At 40.5% G+C, this 20,641-nt stretch overlaps 1 protein-coding gene and 1 long non-coding RNA gene across 3 annotated transcripts in view; one reads left to right on the top strand and one right to left on the bottom strand.

Annotated features, from left to right (window-relative positions):
• The window catches only part of YWHAQ (tyrosine 3-monooxygenase/tryptophan 5-monooxygenase activation protein theta), a 31,074-nt gene extending 29,635 nt beyond the window's left edge, over positions 1 to 1,439 (top strand). For both annotated transcript variants that reach the window (XM_027966511.3, XM_027966509.3), the window contains exon 6: positions 360 to 1,439. In XM_027966511.3, coding sequence (XP_027822312.1) covers positions 360 to 419 — 60 coding nt within the window. In that variant the 3' untranslated portion in view covers positions 420 to 1,439. The remainder of the gene's footprint in view (positions 1 to 359) is intronic.
• A 14,752-nt stretch (positions 1,440 to 16,191) lies between these two features.
• On the bottom strand, positions 16,192 to 20,458 carry LOC114113889 (uncharacterized). The gene is made up of 2 exons (XR_003588628.3): positions 20,332 to 20,458; positions 16,192 to 18,061 (listed from the first exon to the last, which is right to left on the bottom strand). It is a non-coding gene; the product is annotated as an uncharacterized LOC114113889 (long non-coding RNA).
• Positions 20,459 to 20,641: the final 183 nt, after the last annotated feature.

Raw genomic sequence — 20,641 nt, 5'->3', positions numbered from 1 at the left:
CTCTCATAAATTATATTTCAGTAATGCTTTTTAAGAGTAGCATTGAGTTGTCAGGAATTGAAAGAGCATTAAATTCTAAGGATGTTAGTTACCTTCTTTTTGACTGATATTACAGTAAGCTTTAAAAATGTTCGCAGTATATCACTTTGCAAATATACAGTGAAAGGTCTCCTAGAATACACTTTGGGAAGAGTTAATGATATTTGGGGTTTTGAGAAATATAACTTCCAATCTTAGTCATAGTCTCTATTTGAATAATTTACTGCTCTCACAAATACATTTTTATAATTGGACTTGAAATAATTGTCATCTAGAAATAGTAACTTAATGTGATTTTTTTTTTTTTTTTTCCTTTCCAGTTATGGACATCAGACAGTGCAGGAGAAGAATGTGATGCGGCAGAAGGGGCAGAAAACTGAGTGCATACAGGGTGTCACCTTTCTTCCCCTTGAAACCTTTTTACTCATCTCCATTCCTTACTCCATTTGGATTTCCTATAGCAAAGAAACCCATTCATGTGTATGGAATCAACTGTTTATAGTCTTTTCACACTGCAGCTTTGGGAAAACTCCATTCCTTGATTTGTGTTTGTCTTAGCCTTCCTGGTGTGCAGTTACTGCTGTAGAAAAGTATTAATAGCTTCATTTCATACAAACATAAGTAACTTCCAAACACTTATGTAGAAGACTAAAAATGTATCTGGTATTTAAGTAATCTGAACCAGTTCTGCAAGTGACTGTGTTTTGTATTACTGTGAAGATATGAAAATGTAGCTAATTACAATTTAAAGAGTGTTCTACATAACTTCTTAATTTCTACATTCCCTCCCTTACTCTTCTTCAGAGATTTCCTTTCAGTAAGCAACTTTTCCATCCTCTTAATGTATTCCTTTTTAGTAGGAATCCAGAAGTATTAGATTGAATGGAAAAGCATTCTACATTTTAGGGCTGGGGGATCACAGATTTAAATGCCTCCTGTATCATATGTGATGGAGGTCTTGTGTATCTGTGACAACAGGGAGTTTCCTTCTTCACTCTTCATTTGCTGCTGTTTAAGTTGACAACTTCCCTTCCCAATAAAAACTCACTTACACCTCCTGCCTTTGTAGTTCTGGTATTCACTTTACTATGTAATAGAAGTAGCATGTTGCTGCCAGAATACAACCATTGCTTTTGGCAAATTAAAGTGCATGTCATTTCTTAATACACTAGAAAGGGGGAAAAAAAGCACACAGTCCAGTCTAAAACATTAGTACTTTTCCATGCAGATTTGTGCACATGTGAGAGGGTGTCCAGTTTGTCTAGTGATTGTTATTTAGAGAGTTGGACCACTATTGTATGTTGCTAATCATTGACTGTAGTCCCAAAAAAGCCTTGTGAAAATGTTATGCCCTATGTAACAGCAGAGTAACATAAAATAAAAGTACATTTTATAAACCATTTACTCTGGCTTTGTAACACTTGCGTATTCACATTTAAGGGACAGATGAGTGTACTGCCTTTTGAAGTTTGTTGCTGCTTCCCTTCTTGCTTCTGTGAAATGGAGTGGTGCTGCCCGGTTTTCTGTGTTGTGATCACTTGTCTCGGGGTGCCTGGACCTGTGTAAAGCTGGATTGCATTTCTTCTGAGTTGGTGTTTTATTTCAGATCTGTTTTGTGGACACTCACTCTCTTCCTTAGATGTATAGGATATTAGTAAATTATAAAATAAAGTGGGCATTTTAAAACTAGACAAGTTAAAATTAAGTGATTGTGAGTGCCTTGGCTGGTGTTAGAATTATGCTTCAGTGGATATTCCAGCAGAATGTTAAAAGCTTAAGAATACATTTAGTTTTCAAATGATTCTCTTTGTAAACAGTTGTACTGTTGATGAATTCCAAATAATTCTGGTTTTATAGTATCACCATGGCTATTATACTAGCCTGTCTTTGAGTACTGGCCTGAGAATTTAAAGTCAGGAAATAATCTGTGACTATGAAACAAGGTTTCATTTACCCTTTATTTGTTTTCTGAGGGAAAATGAAAAGACAGAATTGAATAGGACAGTTATCAGTCCTAACCAAGTTGTAAGTACTAAATAAAGTAATCACTCCGCTACTTAAGTGAGTTATGAAAGTACCTTCCTTCTTAAAGAGCTGCTTAGTCCCAGATTATCTCCTTGCTGCAGAAGAAGTGGACATCTTTAAGAGTAGGCCCAGGCAATGGTATTACCTCCAGATGTGTAGAGAATATTTATAGAATACTGCAGAGAACTCAGTTGGGGTAGAGGAAAGGTTTGAAGCCACATTTGAGCTTTCTTAACTTTTATAATTACTTTCTGAGATAGTTCAGAAAATCTAAATGTTACATCTATTTTGTAGTTAGAATTTTTTTTAAATTTATCTATTTGGACACGCTGTGTGGCATGCAGGAATCTTAGTTCCCTGACCAGGGCTCACATCTGCACCTGGTGCAGTGGAAGCTCAGAGTCCTAATCACTGGACTGCCAAGGTATTCCCCAGTAGTTAGAACTTTTTAATTGACAGTTTTCCCTTTAAAATGTCATTTAGGTTTTAATAACTGGAAATAATAAAGGGGGGATTACATATTAATGCTGATTATCCAGAATCGAAGCATTAGGGATTCTCCCAACATTCAGCTGTGATTATTAGAGCTTATATTGGGAAAGAACAGTACTTTTTTGGGGTGGGATTGGTAGACTACATTCATGTCTACAAGTTTATGAGTAGAGAATGTTAGTTTTTTAAAAACCATAAAAAGTAGGCAAGCCCATGTAAAGTGTAAAAATTCTAATAGTAAAACAATTTGAGAAGATCAGAACTCTAGTCACTTAAATAGATTTGTTTTGTTTTTAATGGCATTAAGGAAACCTTTCAAAAATATTTTAGGGCCTGTTTTAGGCACAAATGTGATCAGTTCAGTAGCACAGTCATGTCCAACTCTTTGCAACCCCATGGACTGCAAGCACACAAGGCTTCCCTGTCCGTCACCAACTCCCGGAGTTTACTCAGACTCCTGTCCATAGAGTCAGTGATGCCATCCAACCATCTCATCCTCTGTCGTCCCCTTCTCCTGCCTTCAATCTTCCCCAACATTAGGGTCTTTTCGAATGAGTCAGCTCTTTGCGTCAGATAGCCAAAATATTGAGTTTCAGCTTCAACATCAGTCCTTCCAATGAACACCCAGGACTGATTTCTTTTAGGATGGATTGGTTGGATCTTGCAGTCCAAGGGACCCTCAAGAATCTTCTCCAACACCACAGTTCAAAAATATCAATTCTTTGGCGCTCAGCTTTCTTTATAGTCCAGCTCTCACATCTATACATGACTACTGGGAGAACCATAGCTTTAACCAGATGGACCAACGTAATGTCTTGGCTTTTTAATATGCTGTCTAGGTTGGTCATACCTTTTCTTCTAAGGAGCGAGCGTCTTTTAATTTCACGTGTGCAGTCACCATCTGCAGTAGTTTTGGAGCCCCCGAAAATAAAGTCTGTCACTGTTTCCCCATCTATCTGCCATGAAGTGATGGGACTGGATGCCATGATCTTAGTTTTCTGAATGTTAAGCTTTAAGCCAACTTTTTCACTCTCCTCTTTCATTTTCGTCAAGAGGTTCTTTAGTTCTTTGCTTTCTGCCATAAGGGTTTCATCTGCATATCTGAGGTTATTGATATTTCTGGCAATCTTGAGTCCAGCTTGTGCTTCATCCTACCCAGCATTTCTCATGATGTACTCTGCATATAAGTTAAATAAACAGGGTGACAAAGTACAGCCTTGATGTACTCATTTCCAGATTTGGAACCAGTCTATTCCACGTCCAGTTGTGTTGCTTCTTGACTTCCATACAGGTTTCTCAAGAGGCAGGTCAGGTGGTCTGGTATTCGTATCTCTTTCAGAATTTTCCACAGTTGTAGTGATCCACACAAAGTCTTTGGCATAGTCAAAAGCAGAATTAGACATTTTTCTGGAACTCTCTTCCTTTTTTGATGATCCAACAGGTGTTGGCAATTTAATCACTGATTCCTCTGCCTTTTCTAAATCCAGCTTGAACAACTGGAAGTTCACAGTTCACATACTGTTGAAGCCTGACTTGGAGAATTTTGAGCATTACTTTACTAGCGTGTGAGATGAGTGCAATTGTGCGGTAGTTTGAGCATTCTTTGGCATTGCCTTTCTTTGGGATTGGAATGAAAACTGGCCTTTTCCAGTCCTGTGGCCACTGCTGAGTTTTCCACATTTGCTGACATATTGAGTGCAACACTTTCACAGCATCATCTTTCAGGATTTGAAATAGCTCAGCAAGAATTGCATCACCTCCACTAGCTTTGTTCGTAGTGATGCTTCCTAAGGCCCACTTGACTTCACATTCCAGGATGTCTGGCTCTAGGTGAGTGATCACACCATTGTGATTATCTGGGTCGTGAAGATGTTTTTTGTATAGTTCTGTGTATTCTTGCCACCTCTTGTTTATATCTTCTGCTTCAGTTAGGTCCATACCATTTCTGTCCTTCATTGTGCTCATCTTTGCATGAAAAATTCTCTTGGTATCTCAGATTTTCTTACAGAGATCTCCAGTCTTTCCCATTCTATTATTTTCCTCTATTTGCACTGATCACTGAGGAAGGCTTTCTTACCTCTCCTTGCTATTCTTTGGAACTCTGCATTCAAATGGGTCTATCTTTCTTTTCTTTTGCCTTTTGGCTTTTCTTCTTTTCATAGCTATTTGTAAGGCCTCCTCAGACAGCCCATTTTGCCTTTTTGCATTTCTTTTTCTTGGGAATGATCTTGATAACTGCCTCCTATACAATGTCACGAACCTCTGTCCATAGTTCTTCAGTTATTCTTATCAGATCTAATCCCTTGACTCTATTTCTTACTTCCACTGTATAATTGTAAGGGATTTGATTTAGGTCATACGTGAATGGTCTAGTGGTTTCCCCTACTTTCTTCAATTTTAGTCTGAATTTGGCAATCAGGAGTTCATGATCTGAGCCACAGTCAGCTTCCGGTCTTGTTTTTGCTGACTGTGTAGAGCTCCATCTTTGGCTGCAAACAATATAATCAGTCTGATTTCGGTATTGACCATCTGGTGATGTCCATGTGTAGATTCTTCTCTTGCGTTGCTGGAAGAGGGTGTTTGCTATGACCAGTGCGTTCTCTTGTCAAAACTCTTTATTAGCCTTTGCTTTGCTTCATTCTGTACTCCAAGGGCAAATTTGCCTGTTCTTCCAGGTATTTCTTGACTTCCGACTTTTGCATTCTAGTCCCCCATAATGGAAAGGACATCTTTTTTGGGCATTAGTTCTAGAAGGTCTTGTAGGGCTTCATAGAACCATTCTACTTCAGCTTCTTCAGCATAACTGGTCGGGGCATAGACTTGGATTACGGTGATATTGAATGGTTTGCCTTGAAAACAAATTGATAATTTTTGTTAAGCTACTAATATGAGCCAGGTTTTATTTGTACTGATTATAGATAGGTGTCGTCTGATACATACAAGCCTAACACTTAAACTCTTCATTCTTATGGTTTAGGAAGACATCTACTTCACAGTGATTAAGGCAATTATGTTGTCTGTTTTATTCTGCCATGTATCATCTTCCCTTGTATAATTTGTGTTTTAGCAGCTTTGCAAGAGGACAGTTAACCATGTATGAATATCATATACATGCTGTTGAGTTTTGAGGCCATCACAGTTAAGTATCAATATAAACAACCTGCCACAATAATGTTTTTGGTCCATTCAACAGGTGCTTAAGAAACCTGTAGTACCTGAAGATGAGTCCCGACCATCATGAAGTCCAGTTCACAGCAGACTTGCCACTTACTGCTTAGCCACATTTACTTACAAAAGCCTCAGACCTGATGCTTAAAGGGAGTAAGTAATAATAAATAGTCAAGGGGAGAAGCTGGAGACTGAACCATCGTCAGTTTATAGCACCTTGAGCATGGCCATAAATGGTCTGGCCCTTTTGTTTTAGTTACGGGGGATCTGCATTGATTGAAATCATTCTGGTGCAGGGTCATGTACCTTCATATTTAATCCTCTCAGCTGCCCTGCCAAATAAATTTCCCTTTGACCAATAGGACATCTGATCAGAAAAAAATGAAATTATTTGTCCAAAGTTATGTGTCTTAAATGGCAGAACTATAGTTTGAAATCAGACCAAATTCATTTCTGTGCCACTGTTGCCAGCTGTGGGTGCTTCTACTTGTTTACTGTGGCAGATAAGTAGAATTAGTTTCTTTTCTCCCATATTTGGAGAATTTGTTATCTTTGAGGGAAACCTTAAAACCAGCTCAATATTAGGACATTCTGAACCTAACCCATGGTTATGGAAACAAGTCCAAAAAAATCAACTGACTTTCCCAAGATCCCAGCTAATGTCTGACCTGAAACTATACCAAAGTAGACAAAAACAGGTGAAAATAGCTCCAGATTCACAGTAGTTCTCTACTGTGTAAAGTGAAAAGAATTTTCAATGAAGATTGTTTCTTCTGCCATTCAGATTTAGAAATTGAAGGCTTTAGTTTATATTTCTCTTATAAGTCTTTTTAAAAGGTGTGATTTTCAGAAAGTAAGGGAAAAAATAATGTTTATTACCAAGCATTTCGTGTGGTTCACATTGAAGGCCCTTGTATAATCAATGTTAATCATATATCTAATGCTGTAGTGTGGCAGTAAGGCCATTGGCAGGGTTCTATCCCAGGGTCCCCACTGGCAGTTGCATGTAATCTTGGGTGACCGTACTGAGAGCCGGACTTACTCATCTTCACGGGTTATGTTTTTAAGTATCTTTACAAATTCAACTCAGTTTCATAAAATTTGGGGGATAGATTTCTCTCCTGATTTTTGAATGAGGAAACTGAGGCACAGAAGCTAATGACATGCTCTAGGACTTGAGTCTCATAGCTAAGTGAGTATTCATATCAGGATTCAAACTTGGGTAATCTACCTGAAAGTTGGTATACTTGCTACTGTGTTAATGTTGCCCTTCTTTGAGATTAAAACTGGGATAGTTTTTTTAAACTTTAGATATGACCAATTAGTGGACAGTGGAAACCTAGTGGGTCACAGCCAGCCCCTCCCCTTTTTTTTTTTTAATAGAAATAGGGGCATGTTAATAAGGGTAATAGTTTGTGAAATCATTTTCAATTTATGTGAACAGTGGGTTGTGATGTAAAATTGATTTCAAGTGAATTTAAGAACGGTTTCTTCTAGATGAGCTTAAAGGTTTCTTGACAAGATTCATGTCCTAGGATTGCAAGTTGCTCATAGTTTTACTGTGGTTAATGGTGTCAGAGTTTTAATGGTGGCACTGCTGGGTCCCTTCCACTAAACAGTATTGTGATAATGGTGCACTTTCTACTTTAGACTGTGCTGAGTAGTGAGTCCCTTGATGCCCTTTTAAAGAAAAAAAAGGAGATTCCTTTTGAGAGTGATACTTTTATTCCATTTGCTGGAGGGATTCTGTAAAGATTAATTCTTTTGTCTTTTTGTTGTCCTCAGACACTGATTCTGCAACATATTGCAGCCTTGGCCTAAGACCATCGAGGAGGTACTTAACCACTAGCAAAGAGGCTTATTAAGGGGTTTCATGAGACATGAATTATTAAATGGATTTGAAACTGGGTTGAGTCCCAAGTAAAAATCAGTACAATAGGGCTTACTACTCTAGGCTCTTAAGTTCTTTTAGTTGAGCTGAAATACAGTTCTGTGAGGAGTATCTGAGGTTCTTATCCAAGTACCTATCAAAAAAGTTGTGTAATGACTGTAAGTTGAACTAAAGACTTAGGAATTTCCTTGCTAATTTAGACAAATGAACTTATATACTGTAGACTGATGTGTTTGGGATGCTGTGCTGTGGCACACTGATTAGTTCTCTCTCTCTCTCTCTCTCTCTCTGTCTCTCTCTCTCTCTCTCTCGGGTATTCACTTTGCTCCTGGCTGTGATTTTCTGTGCCCCTGAGGTTAGTGTCCACTGTCGCCTAGGCTATTGGGAAATGCCCTGATGTAGTTATTAATAGTAGAAATTTGCCTGTATATACTGTATATCACAGTTTTTCATTCTGTGGCAGCAGAAAACCAGAAAAGGTTTGTTGAAAACCAGTTTAACTTAGAATATAATAAGAAAACTTATTGGTTTTTTTTTTCCACTATGGAAATATAGGGGAGCTAAACCCACTCAGTGAGGCTCAGGTTAACCTCATTTCTGAGGACGTGTGTATACATGAGGAATTGACATTTATTGAAAAAGATAGCTCATTTTGTGAGTGCCACTCCACACTTGGCCCATGAAGGAGATCAGACTACTTGTTTCTCATTTTCTGCTGGTGTTGCCAGGTTTTTTGCCCATTTGGAATTAGTGCTGAGACCTGTAGGTCTTTAGACATGGCCCTGAGCATCTAAACAGAGCCATTCTCTGTAACAGGTGGTGTTCTTTCAGCTGTTCTGGAATTTAGAACCTTGGAGGATTCACTGGAAAGATTTCTGAAGACTGTTGTTTTCTGAGACTGAAGCAATACCACCACCTAGGAGCTAGGAGCATAAGTGGGGCAAGGTTACTTGTTGATTCATGTGAGAGACATGTAATCTGTCAGAAAGAGATCTAGCTTACATGGTCATTCTTTTATTCACTCGTTTAATTTGCAGCTTTGCTACTTTTTTAGTTGTAGGCCTCATCTCTCAGCTTCAGTTTTCTTGCCTATGAAAGATAGACACCTTCCCTGCCTTTGAGCCAGTACATGAAAGTATTTCTAGGTGTAAATATTTGTGGGATGCATAGATGAGGACTACTTTGATACAGTAGCAGGACAGCCTGATTTGAGAATTGAAAAGTTCTAATGAGGTGAAACCAGTCTTGTGGAAGAGAAAACCAACCCCACTTGGAGCAGACCTATTGCTCTAGATTTTCAAGGACGTGGTAGACACAAAAAGAAAATGACAATGTAACTTGGGAATGCAAATTAAAAAAAAATTATTAAGCATTGGTTTTGCTTCTAATTAGCATTCTCTGATGGAACAGATGGGGAAAGGTCATTTTGTTGAAATAGGTAGAGAATAAAGACCCAGAGAACAAGTACCAAGAAGAAATGCCTTTGTTTCTCAAGAGTTAACTGTGGTTAAGTGATTGTAGTGCCACAAGGCCATAATTATCGAACTTTAGCATGCATCGTGATCACCTGAAGGGCTTACTGCAACAGTTTTTGATTCAGTAGGTTTGAGGTAGGGCCCATAGATAATGTGCCTTTCTAACAAGTTCCCAGGCCATGCTGATGGTGATGCTCAGGATTTGGTTCTTAGGAAACCATGGCTTTACGGAAGCGTGGACAATAAGGCCAAAGTAAAAGGTCAGGTGATTTTCACAGCAGGGGAATAAAAAGGAGTCACTTTCGAATCTAGCAGCACACTTGAGAGTTGTGCCCACCTGAGGCTAATGAATGAGGGCCTTCCTCTCAGCAACTGAGATTGTTGGGTTGATAGGCAGACGAGCACAGGAGGTTCTGTTTCACTCTGCCTCGACCCTCGCAGTCATACCCATGTTAATGGTTTTTGTATTAAAGTAAAAATGCAGTTATAGCCTAGTAACTGAGCAAGCAGATTGTGTGATTTGACAGGCTGCTGAGAGGGTGACTTAGAACTGATCCTGAAGGTGTTAGGTAACGAGGATCTATCTGGGTGGTGGACATGCGGTTAGCGGTCTATGTTCAGAATTAATGGGAGATCAGTGTTGGGGGATTGAGGCAGGGTGTTGGGGGATTGAGGCAGGAAGCCAGGGATGTATAACATCTCAACCATGGGCCGGAAGCCTAGAAATTTGTTAGGGCCTCATGTGAGCTGATCAGTGGCTCTGTGGGTCACGAGAGTCAAACTAGAGGCCCGATATTTTTCTTGCGGGGTAGAGCAGTTGAGTTCCTTCTGTGTTTATTCTGTTATTCTCTCTAGTTCTTAAATTGTTGATTCAAGGCAAAAGTAAAGTTTGAATGAGCTTTCTCTGTCAAAGATAAAATGGGAAAAGTAGTATGTAGGCAGTTACTGTTGTGTTGACGTATTTCATTTGCTTGTAAGGTGCAGGGCCATAGCTATCGATTAGAATGCTAATTTCAGACCAAACCACAAGTGTTTCTTGCAGGGTAACAGGTATTCTGAGTTTAGCTCTGCAAATTTTGCTTAAACTTCTACTAGATCAGATAATGAAAGGAATAATGTTTCAAAGAAGTGATTCAAGTTGTTGCTGACCTAGTGTATTTCCAATCCTGTATTTGGCAACAAAGGCTCTGAAGACATACAGAGCTGGCCTCACTCATGTCAGGTTTGTAATCTGATGAGACATGCATAATGAACATATGAAGCACCAGACATACCAAAACACAGTGCCTGTTCCATGCAACAGCTCAGTCAGTCCCAGTGGATGAAATGTGTGTGGTGTGTCTGCATTTCGGAGTGGGAGGAGAGCAGTGTGGAGAGATGTGGGGAAAGGAGGGTGATGTAAAAAGCCCATGCTGTCTAGGATCTTTTGGTACCACCTGCTGATATGGATCACACCTGAAGTTATGCCAGATTTCCTATAGTTGCTTGTTGTGAAGGAAGTAAAAGATGACTCTGGATTTGAATCTTGCCTCCACCACTTTGTAGCCATGTGACCTTGGGAATAATGCTGGAAAATAAAGTAGAATAGGGATAATGTTTCAAAGGATTTTTAGAGGAGTCAGTGCAGTAATTTACACCTCCTGTGTGTAGTAACTATTAACATCTGATGATGATATGCCATGCATTATGACAGGTGAACAGAACAGACAAGGGCCTGATCCAGGCAGTAGTAGGAACCTAACAGATGTCTACCTTAGTGTTTCACGTTGCTATATCATTTTGCTTTTGTTGTTCAGTTGTGACCCCATGGACTGCTGCACACCAGACTTCTCTGTCCTTCACCATCTCCTGAAACTTGCTCAGTGATCATTGAGTCAGTGATGCCATCCAACCATCTTGTCCTCTGTCATCCCCATTTTGCTTTAATTCTTTATTATTAAATAAAATTATTTCTCTTAAGTGTTTTAAAGCAAATAACAGGCATTATGTCTTTTCACTATACAAATTTAAGTGTATATCTCTTAAGAAACATAGTATTTCCTTTCATAATAACAATGATCACACCTAACAAAACTACATTCATTGTTTCGCATCATTTATTATTCAGTTCATATTTATATTTCAGTTGTCTCAAAAAATATTCCTAGTGATTTGTTGCCGTCTAGGTTCAAAAAGGGTCTACAAATTGTGTTTGTTTGCAGGGGGTCTTATCTTTCTTAATGCAGAACACGCTTCTCTTTTTTGAGGGGTGGGAGCGTCATCTTGTGCTGAAGTCAGGTTCTGTTAGATGTCCCCATTTTGGACTTGTCTCTTGCTTCCTGTGGTTTTACGTAGCAGGTCCCTCCATTCTATCCATATCTCCCTTTGCTGCTTGTAGTTTTATGTAGCTGGTTTTTCTCTGCCCTCATCCACATCTCCTGTAAGTGGAAGTTAGCTCAAGAGGCTTTACGAGGGTCACATTCAGCTTTCCTGGCAAGAAACCTGTGATTGTGCCGTGTGCTTCATAACACAGCACATCAAGGACCGTGCTTGTGTATCTTTGTAAATTTTGTTCTTTATGTCTAGAACATCCAACCCTTCCCTTTCTGCCTAGCAAATTCCTATTCTTCCTTCAAAATCTTGTTTCACTCAGCTATAGCTAGAGAAAACTCATTGCTAACTTATTCAGTTTAAAGTGCAGAAGACTCCTGATGACTCTGGAGAGGTAGTACTTAGCAGAAATGAGTGTGCTAAGGGAAAGGAGAACGTCAAGGCTGTATATTGTCACCCTGCTTATTTAACTTATATGCAGAGTACATCATACAAAATGCCGGGTTGGATGAAGCACAAGCTGGAATCAAGATTGCCAGAAGAAATACCAATAACCTCAGATACGCAGATGACACCACCCTTATGGCAGAAAGCGAAGAACTAAAGAGCCTCTTGATGAAAGTGAAAGAGAAGAGTGAAAAAGTTGGCTTAAAACTCAACATTCAGAAAACGAAGATCATGGCATCCAGTCCCATCACTTCATGGCAGATAGATGGGGAAACAGTGACAGACTTTATTTTTTTAGGCTTCAAAATCACTGCAGATGGTGACTGCAGCCATGAAATTAAAAGACACTTGCTCCTTGGAAGAAAAGTTATGACTAATCTAGACAGCATATTAGAAAGCAGAGATATTACTTTGCCAACAAAGGTCTGTCTAGTCAAGGCTATGGTCTTTCCAGTAGTCATGTATGGATGTTAAGAGTTGGACTATAAAGAAAGCTGAGTGCCAAAGAATTGATATTTTTGAACTGTGATGTTGGAGAAGACTCTTGAGAGTCCCTTGGACTGCAAGGAGATCCAACCAGTCAGTCCTAAAGGAGATCAGTCCTGGGTGTTCATTGGAAGGACTGATGCTGAGGCTGAAACTCCAGTACTTGGGCCACCTGATGCGAAGAAGTGATTCATTTGAAAAGACCCTGATGCTGGGAAAGATTGAAGGCAGGAGAAGAGGACGTCAAAGGATGAGATGGTTGGATGGCATCACAGACTTGATGGACATGAATTTGAGCAAGCTCCGGGAGTTGGTGGTGACAGGGAGGCCTGGCATGCTGTAGTTCATGGGGTCACAAAGAGTTGGATATGACTGAGCGACTGAATATCTTTCTCCTTAGTTCTTTACAGGTTAAACCAGAATAAAAGATTAGGCTGCCCTCCCTGTCTTTCTCAAGAAAACTCAAGGGCAAATATTCCTATAACTCTCCAGAAGCAGAGAGCCCTTAACTGTAAAGAGAGCATCATACCTTCTCAGTCTCTCAAAATAGATGTCTTGTTTGTTTGAATTTTGCATTAAGTGCTCAACTTAAGTGACTGTTACAGAGGCATTGGAGATGACGGTGGAATACGGGTCTTCCAGCTGTTTTTTTTGTGTATTCTGCTGGGTGCATGATCCTGTTACTATCAACTGTTGTACTGTACATTCTTGAGTCAGATGGAAATCAGAAAATGGCCTGTCTTAGCTGGGGCCCACTTTCAGTTGCCTAAGGAGTTTCCACAATGTAAAACTGGCACAACATTGTATATCAACTATGAAAAGTGAAAGTGAAGTTGCTCAGTCGTTTCTGACTCTTTGCAACCCCATGGACTGTAGCCTACCAGGCTCCTCCATCCATGGGATTTTCCAGACAAGAATACTGGAGTGGGTAGCCATTTCCTTCTCCAGGAGATCTTCCTGACCCAGGGATTGAACCCAGATCCTCCTGCATTGTAGGCAGATGCTCTACCTTCTGAGCCACCAGGGGAGTCAAATCAACTATACTTAGCGCCCTCCGCCTCCCCCCCAAAAAAAATTAGGAAAAAGAAAAAGAGGGATTTCCCTGGAGGTCTGGTGTTTAGAATATTGGACTCCCAGTGCAGGGGGCAGAGGTGCCCTTCCTGGTTGGGGAACTAAAATCCTATAACCCTCCACTGTGTAACCAAAAAGTTACCATGGTTTTGGGGACAAAGTTGTGGACTGGAGATCAGAGCCCTGGGCTGTCATTCCTGCTGTTAACTTGCTCTGGGACTTTGTGAACATCAGTGGCCCTCTTTCTGTAAACTTAAGGAAGGCCCAGGAATTCTAGGAAGATGTTTTAGGAGTACTTCAATCCCAAATGCTCTGCTTTGATCTATTTTATACATTAAGTTTCTATGAAAGATTTCTTTTGGAGATACAGTGCTGCAGCTAAAAACAATAATAGCCAAAAAAGGCTTCCAAACATCACCAAGCTAGATGACAGCTACATCGCCTTGTTTGTTTAAAATTCACATCTTTGTCACTAAGCTGGAGTATTTTTGTTTTAGTTTTTTTTTCTTTTTCACCTTTTGACTATGTTTCATTGCATATGGCATCTTAGTTCCCCCACCAGGGATTGAACGTACCCCAAAAAGTTCCAGACATCTTTTTTATGGGACACCATTCCACCCATTACAACGATTAACTTGTCTAATTTGATTAATGGGAGTAGCCTTCTGGGCAGGACTGTGTTACTTGATGTGGAAGGTAACAGGGTCCTTGCCTCAGGAATGTGTGCTCCTGTGGAGAAAGGCAGGATACCATCAGTGGACAGCAGTGTGGGACCAAGCAGAGGAGAGACTGAAAGAGGCAAGAAGTACGCCGCGAGGAGCCATTGCGTCCAAGTGCAATCTGAGACCAGAGGCAAGAAAGTCACTTCAGAGGCTGTTAGACTACAGAGGAGAGAGGGAGGGACTGAGCTGGATGGTTTCCATCAACACCAGCTAAGCATGTTAATGGTGCTTCTTTAGAAACAACTTTTTATGACCTAAAGAATAAAAAAGTCATGTGACTAAATACAATGTGGTATCCTGGGTTGAATCCTGGAACAGAAACTATGCAGTCCTATTAGTGGTTATCAAGGGCTGGAAGAAGGGAGTAGTGAAGAATGACTAAGTGGGTCTAGGGATTCTCTGAGGGTGATTTAAATGTTCTAGAATTACATAGTGGTGATGGTTAGACAACACTGGATGTACTGAATGCCACTAATGATACATTTTATGTCACGTCTATTTCATCACAATTTTTAAAAGACTTAAAAAGGCACCTACTTCTAAAAATTGTGAAATCTGATGTTTTCTAGTTTTGATAAAACATACCTAGATTATGTAAGATACTAACATCAGAGGAAGCTGAGTGAAGAGATTATATACCTTTTCACTGTGAGATGATTATCACAATCAAGATGGTTACTGTATCCATAGTTACTGTTTTTGTGTGGTGAGAACACTTCAGATCTTCTGTCTGAGCAAAGTTCAAGCGTATAAAACAGTGTCCTTAACCATGGTCAGCATAGTGTACCTTAGATCCCCACATTTTGTAACTGAAAGCTTGTACCTTTGACCAGATCTCCCATCCCCACCACTTCCATCCCCAGATTGTGGCAACCACTTTTCTACTCTCTGCTTGAGTTTACCCTTTATATGATTTTACATATAAATGAGATCATACTGTTTATCTTTTTGTGTCTTGACATTTCATTTAGCATAATGTCCTTCAGGTTCCTCTATGTTGTTGCAAATGGCAAGATTTCCTTCCTTTTTATGTCTGAATATTCAATCTCTCATTGTATGTATATACCATATATTCCTTATCCACTTGTCTGCCAGTGGACACAGGTTGTTTCCAAATCTTGGCTACTATGAATCATGCAGTGAATGTGGGGGTGCAGGTATCTCTGAGATACTGATTTCATCCACTTCGGAGGTATTTTCCTAAAATGCTAGTAGAATTAGCATATTTTAAACATTCAGCGCCTGAGTTCTGTTTTTCTAAAAAGGATAAAATAGAACATGTTTTCAATTAAGGCCTCCGGCCACTGCAGAACTGGAGGGTAACTGGTGCTTGCCTTCTTTCTGGGGCCAGTCAACCTGAGGGTAATGACTTTTGGCCACTTCAGACCTGAGGTGATTTCAAACCAGCACAAGTTGACTTTTTTTTTCTCTATCCAATGTGTTCTCTATGTTCAGTTATTTACTCGGCTCAATTACTCTGAGATCTAAAGAGAAGAGAGATTTAAGAAGGAAAAAAACCACAGCTCCATATTTTGTATGGTATACAGTTTGTAAGGGATATGCTTTGCTCAGCAGCCAGATTAGCCTCTGCAAATCATTCTGTGATACAAGACAAGGATGCCTGTAAAAAAGAGACATAAAAAAGTGTGTGTGTGTGTATGAGGGAGACAGGGAAAGAAAGAAATTGTTACTGAAATTTTAGAAATGAACCTTTTTTTTCTTTTTAATAAATGCCAACTGATTTCATTGCAATTTAGAAAATACAGGTAGGCATATAGTCATAAGGAATAATAAGAGGTAAGTATAAGTAGTTCATAGTTCAGTTTTCTGCTTTTTTCATCTAATATGTGCCAATTTTCCAAGTCATGAGACATTCTTCAGAAACCTCATTCTCAATGACTGCATCTTGTTAAGTAATATAGTAGTAAAACTACCTTAAAAATTGATTTAAGTTTTGCATAGTAGTACATAGCATGGTACATATTACAAAGCTACAAAGGATATGTAGAGAAAATCCTCCCTCCCACCTCCTGTTCATCTCCTAAGAGGCAATGTAGATTACAAGTTTTATCTTTGTTTTAAAATTTTTTATTGAAGGATAATTGCTTTACAGAGTTATGTTGTTTTCTGTCAAACCTCAACATGAATCAGCCATCGGTATACATATATCCCGTCCATTTTGAACTTCCCAATCCCACCCCTCTAGGTTGATACAGAGCCCATTTGAGTTTCTTAGCCATACAGCAAATTCCCATTGGCAATCTATTTTACATATGGTAATGTAAGTTTCCATGTTACTCTTTCCATACATCGCACCCTCTCCTCCCCTCTCCCCATGGTTGCAATTCTATTCTCTATGTCTGTTTCTCCATTGCTGCCCTGTAAGTAAATTCTTCAGTACCGTTTTTCTAGATTCTGTATAGATGTGTTAGAATACAATATTTCTCCCTCTGACTGACTTCACGGTATAATAGGTTCTAGGTTTATCCATCTCATTAGAACTGACTCAAAGGTGTTCCTTTTTATGGCTGAGTAATCTTGCATTGTGTATATGTACCACAACTTCTTTATCCATCTGTTGATGGACATCTAGGTTGCTTCCATGTTCTAGCTAATGTAAATGGTACTGCAATGAATAATGGGATGCATGTGTCTTTTTCAATGAAATGACTAGTTTCCTTTTCAGGCTTGAGGGGAAATAATTCAGTTTCAAGAGGGCTGGTTATTATTATTTTGTCTTATTAAAGAGTCCCAAAGAATCATCTGTTTATCAGCATAGATATTCAAATACTGTGCTTTGCTCCATGCATAATATATTTTTTTCACTTTTCTTTCTGGACTCTTCTGTCCATGGAATTCTCCAGGCAAGAATTCTGGAGTGGGTAGCCATTCACTTCTCCAGGGGATGTTTTCAACCCAGGGGTCAAATCTGTCTCCTGCATTGCAGGCAGATTCTCTGCCATCTGAGCTACCAGGAAGCCCCCTTTCTTTCTAAAAGGATCTGAAATACATTAAAATTTCTGAACTAAAATCTTGGAAACTATAGTTCTTGGTACATGACTTTGTATATAGTCATATTCCAATAAGAGGGGTCTGTTTTGAGGGAGACTTGTGGATTTACTCATACTTTTTCAGGTGCTAACTTCAGGCAGATTTATTCAGGCCAAAAAAAAAAAAAAAAGCATACGGATGTAGGAATAATTCACATGAGTGTTGAAGATGTTATATATCTATAAGGATTGATGGGATTGGTATAGGAAAAATAGTGGCTGATAAGTGAAACACAGCAAGGATGACAAGAAGAAAATGCTCCCAAACTCAGCCAAAACTAGAGAGCTATATCTGATCATTTAGATGAAAGCAGTACCAATGCTTGTGTGAATCTAGTAGTTAACTCTAGAATCATGTGGTGACAGGTGTTTAGTAATTGGAAATATTTTAAGTTCACTTGCAGCAAGTAAATGATAAATATTTCATTCTATAGCATAGGATCAGCAAATCTCAAGTCATCTTTTACATATCTTTATTAAATCCTAAATTAAAAGAACCCCTTATGGTGTTAAGAAGAGGAATCTAGATCCAGTCATCTTGCTCACATTATTTTTCAAATGGGCAATAGTGGCTGTATAACAAGTTACCCCTAATGTAGAAACTTAAAATAACCAGTATTTATTATTTCCCAGTTTCTGATGGACAAAAATCAGGTAATAGGTGGGTGGGTGGGTGTTGCTGGCTCCCTCGTGAGGTTGCAGTCAAGCTGTTGGGTTGGGGGAATGCCATTGTCTGAATGAAAGGTAGCATAGGGCTGGAGGATTCACTTCCAAGTTGAGGCAGATAGTCTTCGGCGGGTGTCATCTGTGGGCTGTTGACCTGTATTCCTATGAATTACTCCATAGACTTCCTGAATGTTCTCATGTCACAAAAGCTGTCTTCACCTAGTGAGTGATAGGAGAGAGAGCAAGCAAGCAAGAGAACACCTGAGATGGAAGACACAGTTTCTTACAATCTAATTCTTGGAGTGTAATACCATCACTTATGTGCTGTTGGTCACACAGACCAACCCTGGTCTAGTGTGGAAGGGGTATGATTCTATATAAGGGTTTGAGTATCAAGGAGCAGAGACCACTAAGGGCCATCTGGGAGGCTGGCTATGATAGTGACTTCCAAATCTGTCAGGTATTTATATTCCATTGGGTACATTTAAACCTAACAGCTTTAATTTTAAATGCTAGTATCTACATTATGCTGGAAATTTCATCCTTTGTAACTGCTTATATTTATGATTTAAAAATGTACATATTTAAAAAAAATTCTTTTGGGGATGAGTATAAAAGTTTGAAGACAGCTGGCTCAGACTTCTGGTTCTATCCAGTACATCCCTCTTACCCTGTTCTTCTGGCTCTTTATCTCCCCCACATGGTGCTCTTGTATCTTAACTATACGGACAATTTATAAATTTAAGATAAACTTCAAACCGGAAATCATATAATTTGGATCCTGATTTGTGAATGGGAAAAATTACTGAAAAGTTTGTCTGAAAATCTGGGACTTCTGGATATGAATAAGAAAATAGGAATTTTACTATTTTAAAATGGCATTTATTAAACAGTTAAGTACTGTGATCTGGGCACAGTACAGGGGCTGGGGTAGGAGACAAAGAATGCAATCTAGGATCTGTTAAAGTTATAAGCTGGAGAGGATTGTATCTGGATGCTTAGAAAATATATTCTTACTGTACAAAAACTGTACCCAACTCATTTTATATGGTATACATCTTTTAAAAATTATATACAATTGGCAGAGGTGTACCTCTGCTTTACTATTTGATTAGGTGTGTCATCAATGTGTATGTTTAATGAAGGCATTTTACACCTCAGATGATCACACCAGGTTTAGTTATGCCAAAAATGCACAAAACTAGTAACTATGGATAATAACGGTTGGGAAAAGCTGCTGAGATTTTACTGAGGCATGTCGCAGTGAACCTAAATTTAAACCACAGTATGAGTATCTTATTAGGAGCAGCCTTAAAACTTGGCCAGACAGGAATAACACTCCATTCCTAACAATTTACCATTTCATAATGGAGAAAAGGCTGTGTTTCTCATTCTTACGTGGAAAATGTATTATGTCCTACGTATAAACGTTAGTTGAACCAAAACAGCAATTCATATCCAACGTTGTTAGAATGTTTTATTAAGTACCATGAACACTATAAACTAGAGCTAAAATGATGCAAACGATTTGCAAACCAAGACACAAACTGTCTTGACAAATCTCCAATCTAAGTAAAAAGTGACCACCAAGTTGAATTTCAGGAAGTTTGCTGGACGATTCTAGAACCTGTACATGCAGGAGGGGTTAGGTCCAAACGTATAGTTTCTGGAACTCTTTTACACCCTCTACGTACAGCGGGGCCAAAGAAAAACTGCATTAAGGAAGCACCTGTTTATTTCTGTCCTTAACCCACCCCCCACCCCACCCCCCACCCCCGGCAAAAAGCCTTTCTCCTTATAACGGGCCGAGGCCTAAGACGCGGTTGGTCGGACACGGGGCCCGGAAAGCCAACCTACACCCCGTTTGCAACTGGGAGGCTGGTCTCGCAGAAGCTGGCGAGGGGACGGACGCAGGGGGTTTCCCGCTCCCGGGAGTTGTCCCTCATTCGCTCCAGCACTTCGCTGCTGGGTCATCACCCCGAGCACACCCGGCCAGGGGCTCCTCGTCCGCACTGGACCCCAGGGTTCTACAACTCGCTTAGTGAAAAGGGTGAAAGGAAAGTCGCTCAGTCAGTCCCGGCCGACTCTTCGCGACCTCACGGACTACAGTCCCGCCAGGCTCCTCTGTCCATGGGATTCTCCAGGCTAGAATACTGGAGCGGGTAGCCATTCCCTTCTCCAGGGGAATCTTCTCGACCCAGGGATCGAACCCGGGTCTCTCTCATGGCAGGCGGATCCTGAGCCACCAGGGAAACCAGGGATCCTTATACAGATGGACTTCCCTGGTGGCTCAGACCGTAGAGTCTACCTGCAACCCGGGGAGACCCGGGTTCCATCTCTGGGTCGGGAAGATTCCCCTGGAGAAGGAAACGGCAACCCATTTCAATATTCTTGCCTGGAGAACCCCATGAACGGAAGAGCCTGGCGGACTACAGCCCATCGAGTCGCGAAGAGTCGGACACGACTGAAAGCGGACGGATATCGCTTACAGAGGCGGTGGGACCGAGGGATGCAGCCGGATGCACCTCTGAGGGCCCATTCGTAAGCTACTCCATCCCTGGCGGGGGTCATCCGGGGACAGAGGGGAAGCCCCACTGGGTCGAGTCAGGACGTCGCACGGCCCGTCAGAGGCGGCGCCGGAAAAACCCTCGACGGGACTGGGTGGGGGCGGGAAGACGGCGGCGCGCCGGCGCGGGGCGGAGCGAGCGCGGGGCTCCCGGCATGCCGCGCGTGGCGCCGGGCTTCCGGCTGTGGGCGGTGCGGGGGTCGGCGGCGGCCGGAAGCAGGCTGCGCCAGCCT

The sequence above is a fragment of the Ovis aries genome, chromosome 3 (genome assembly GCF_016772045.2).
Source record: "Ovis aries strain OAR_USU_Benz2616 breed Rambouillet chromosome 3, ARS-UI_Ramb_v3.0, whole genome shotgun sequence".
Classification (NCBI taxonomy): Eukaryota; Metazoa; Chordata; class Mammalia; order Artiodactyla; family Bovidae; genus Ovis; species Ovis aries.
The sequence above is the reverse complement of the archived record's forward strand: the minus strand, read 5'-3'. Positions and strand labels throughout refer to the sequence as shown.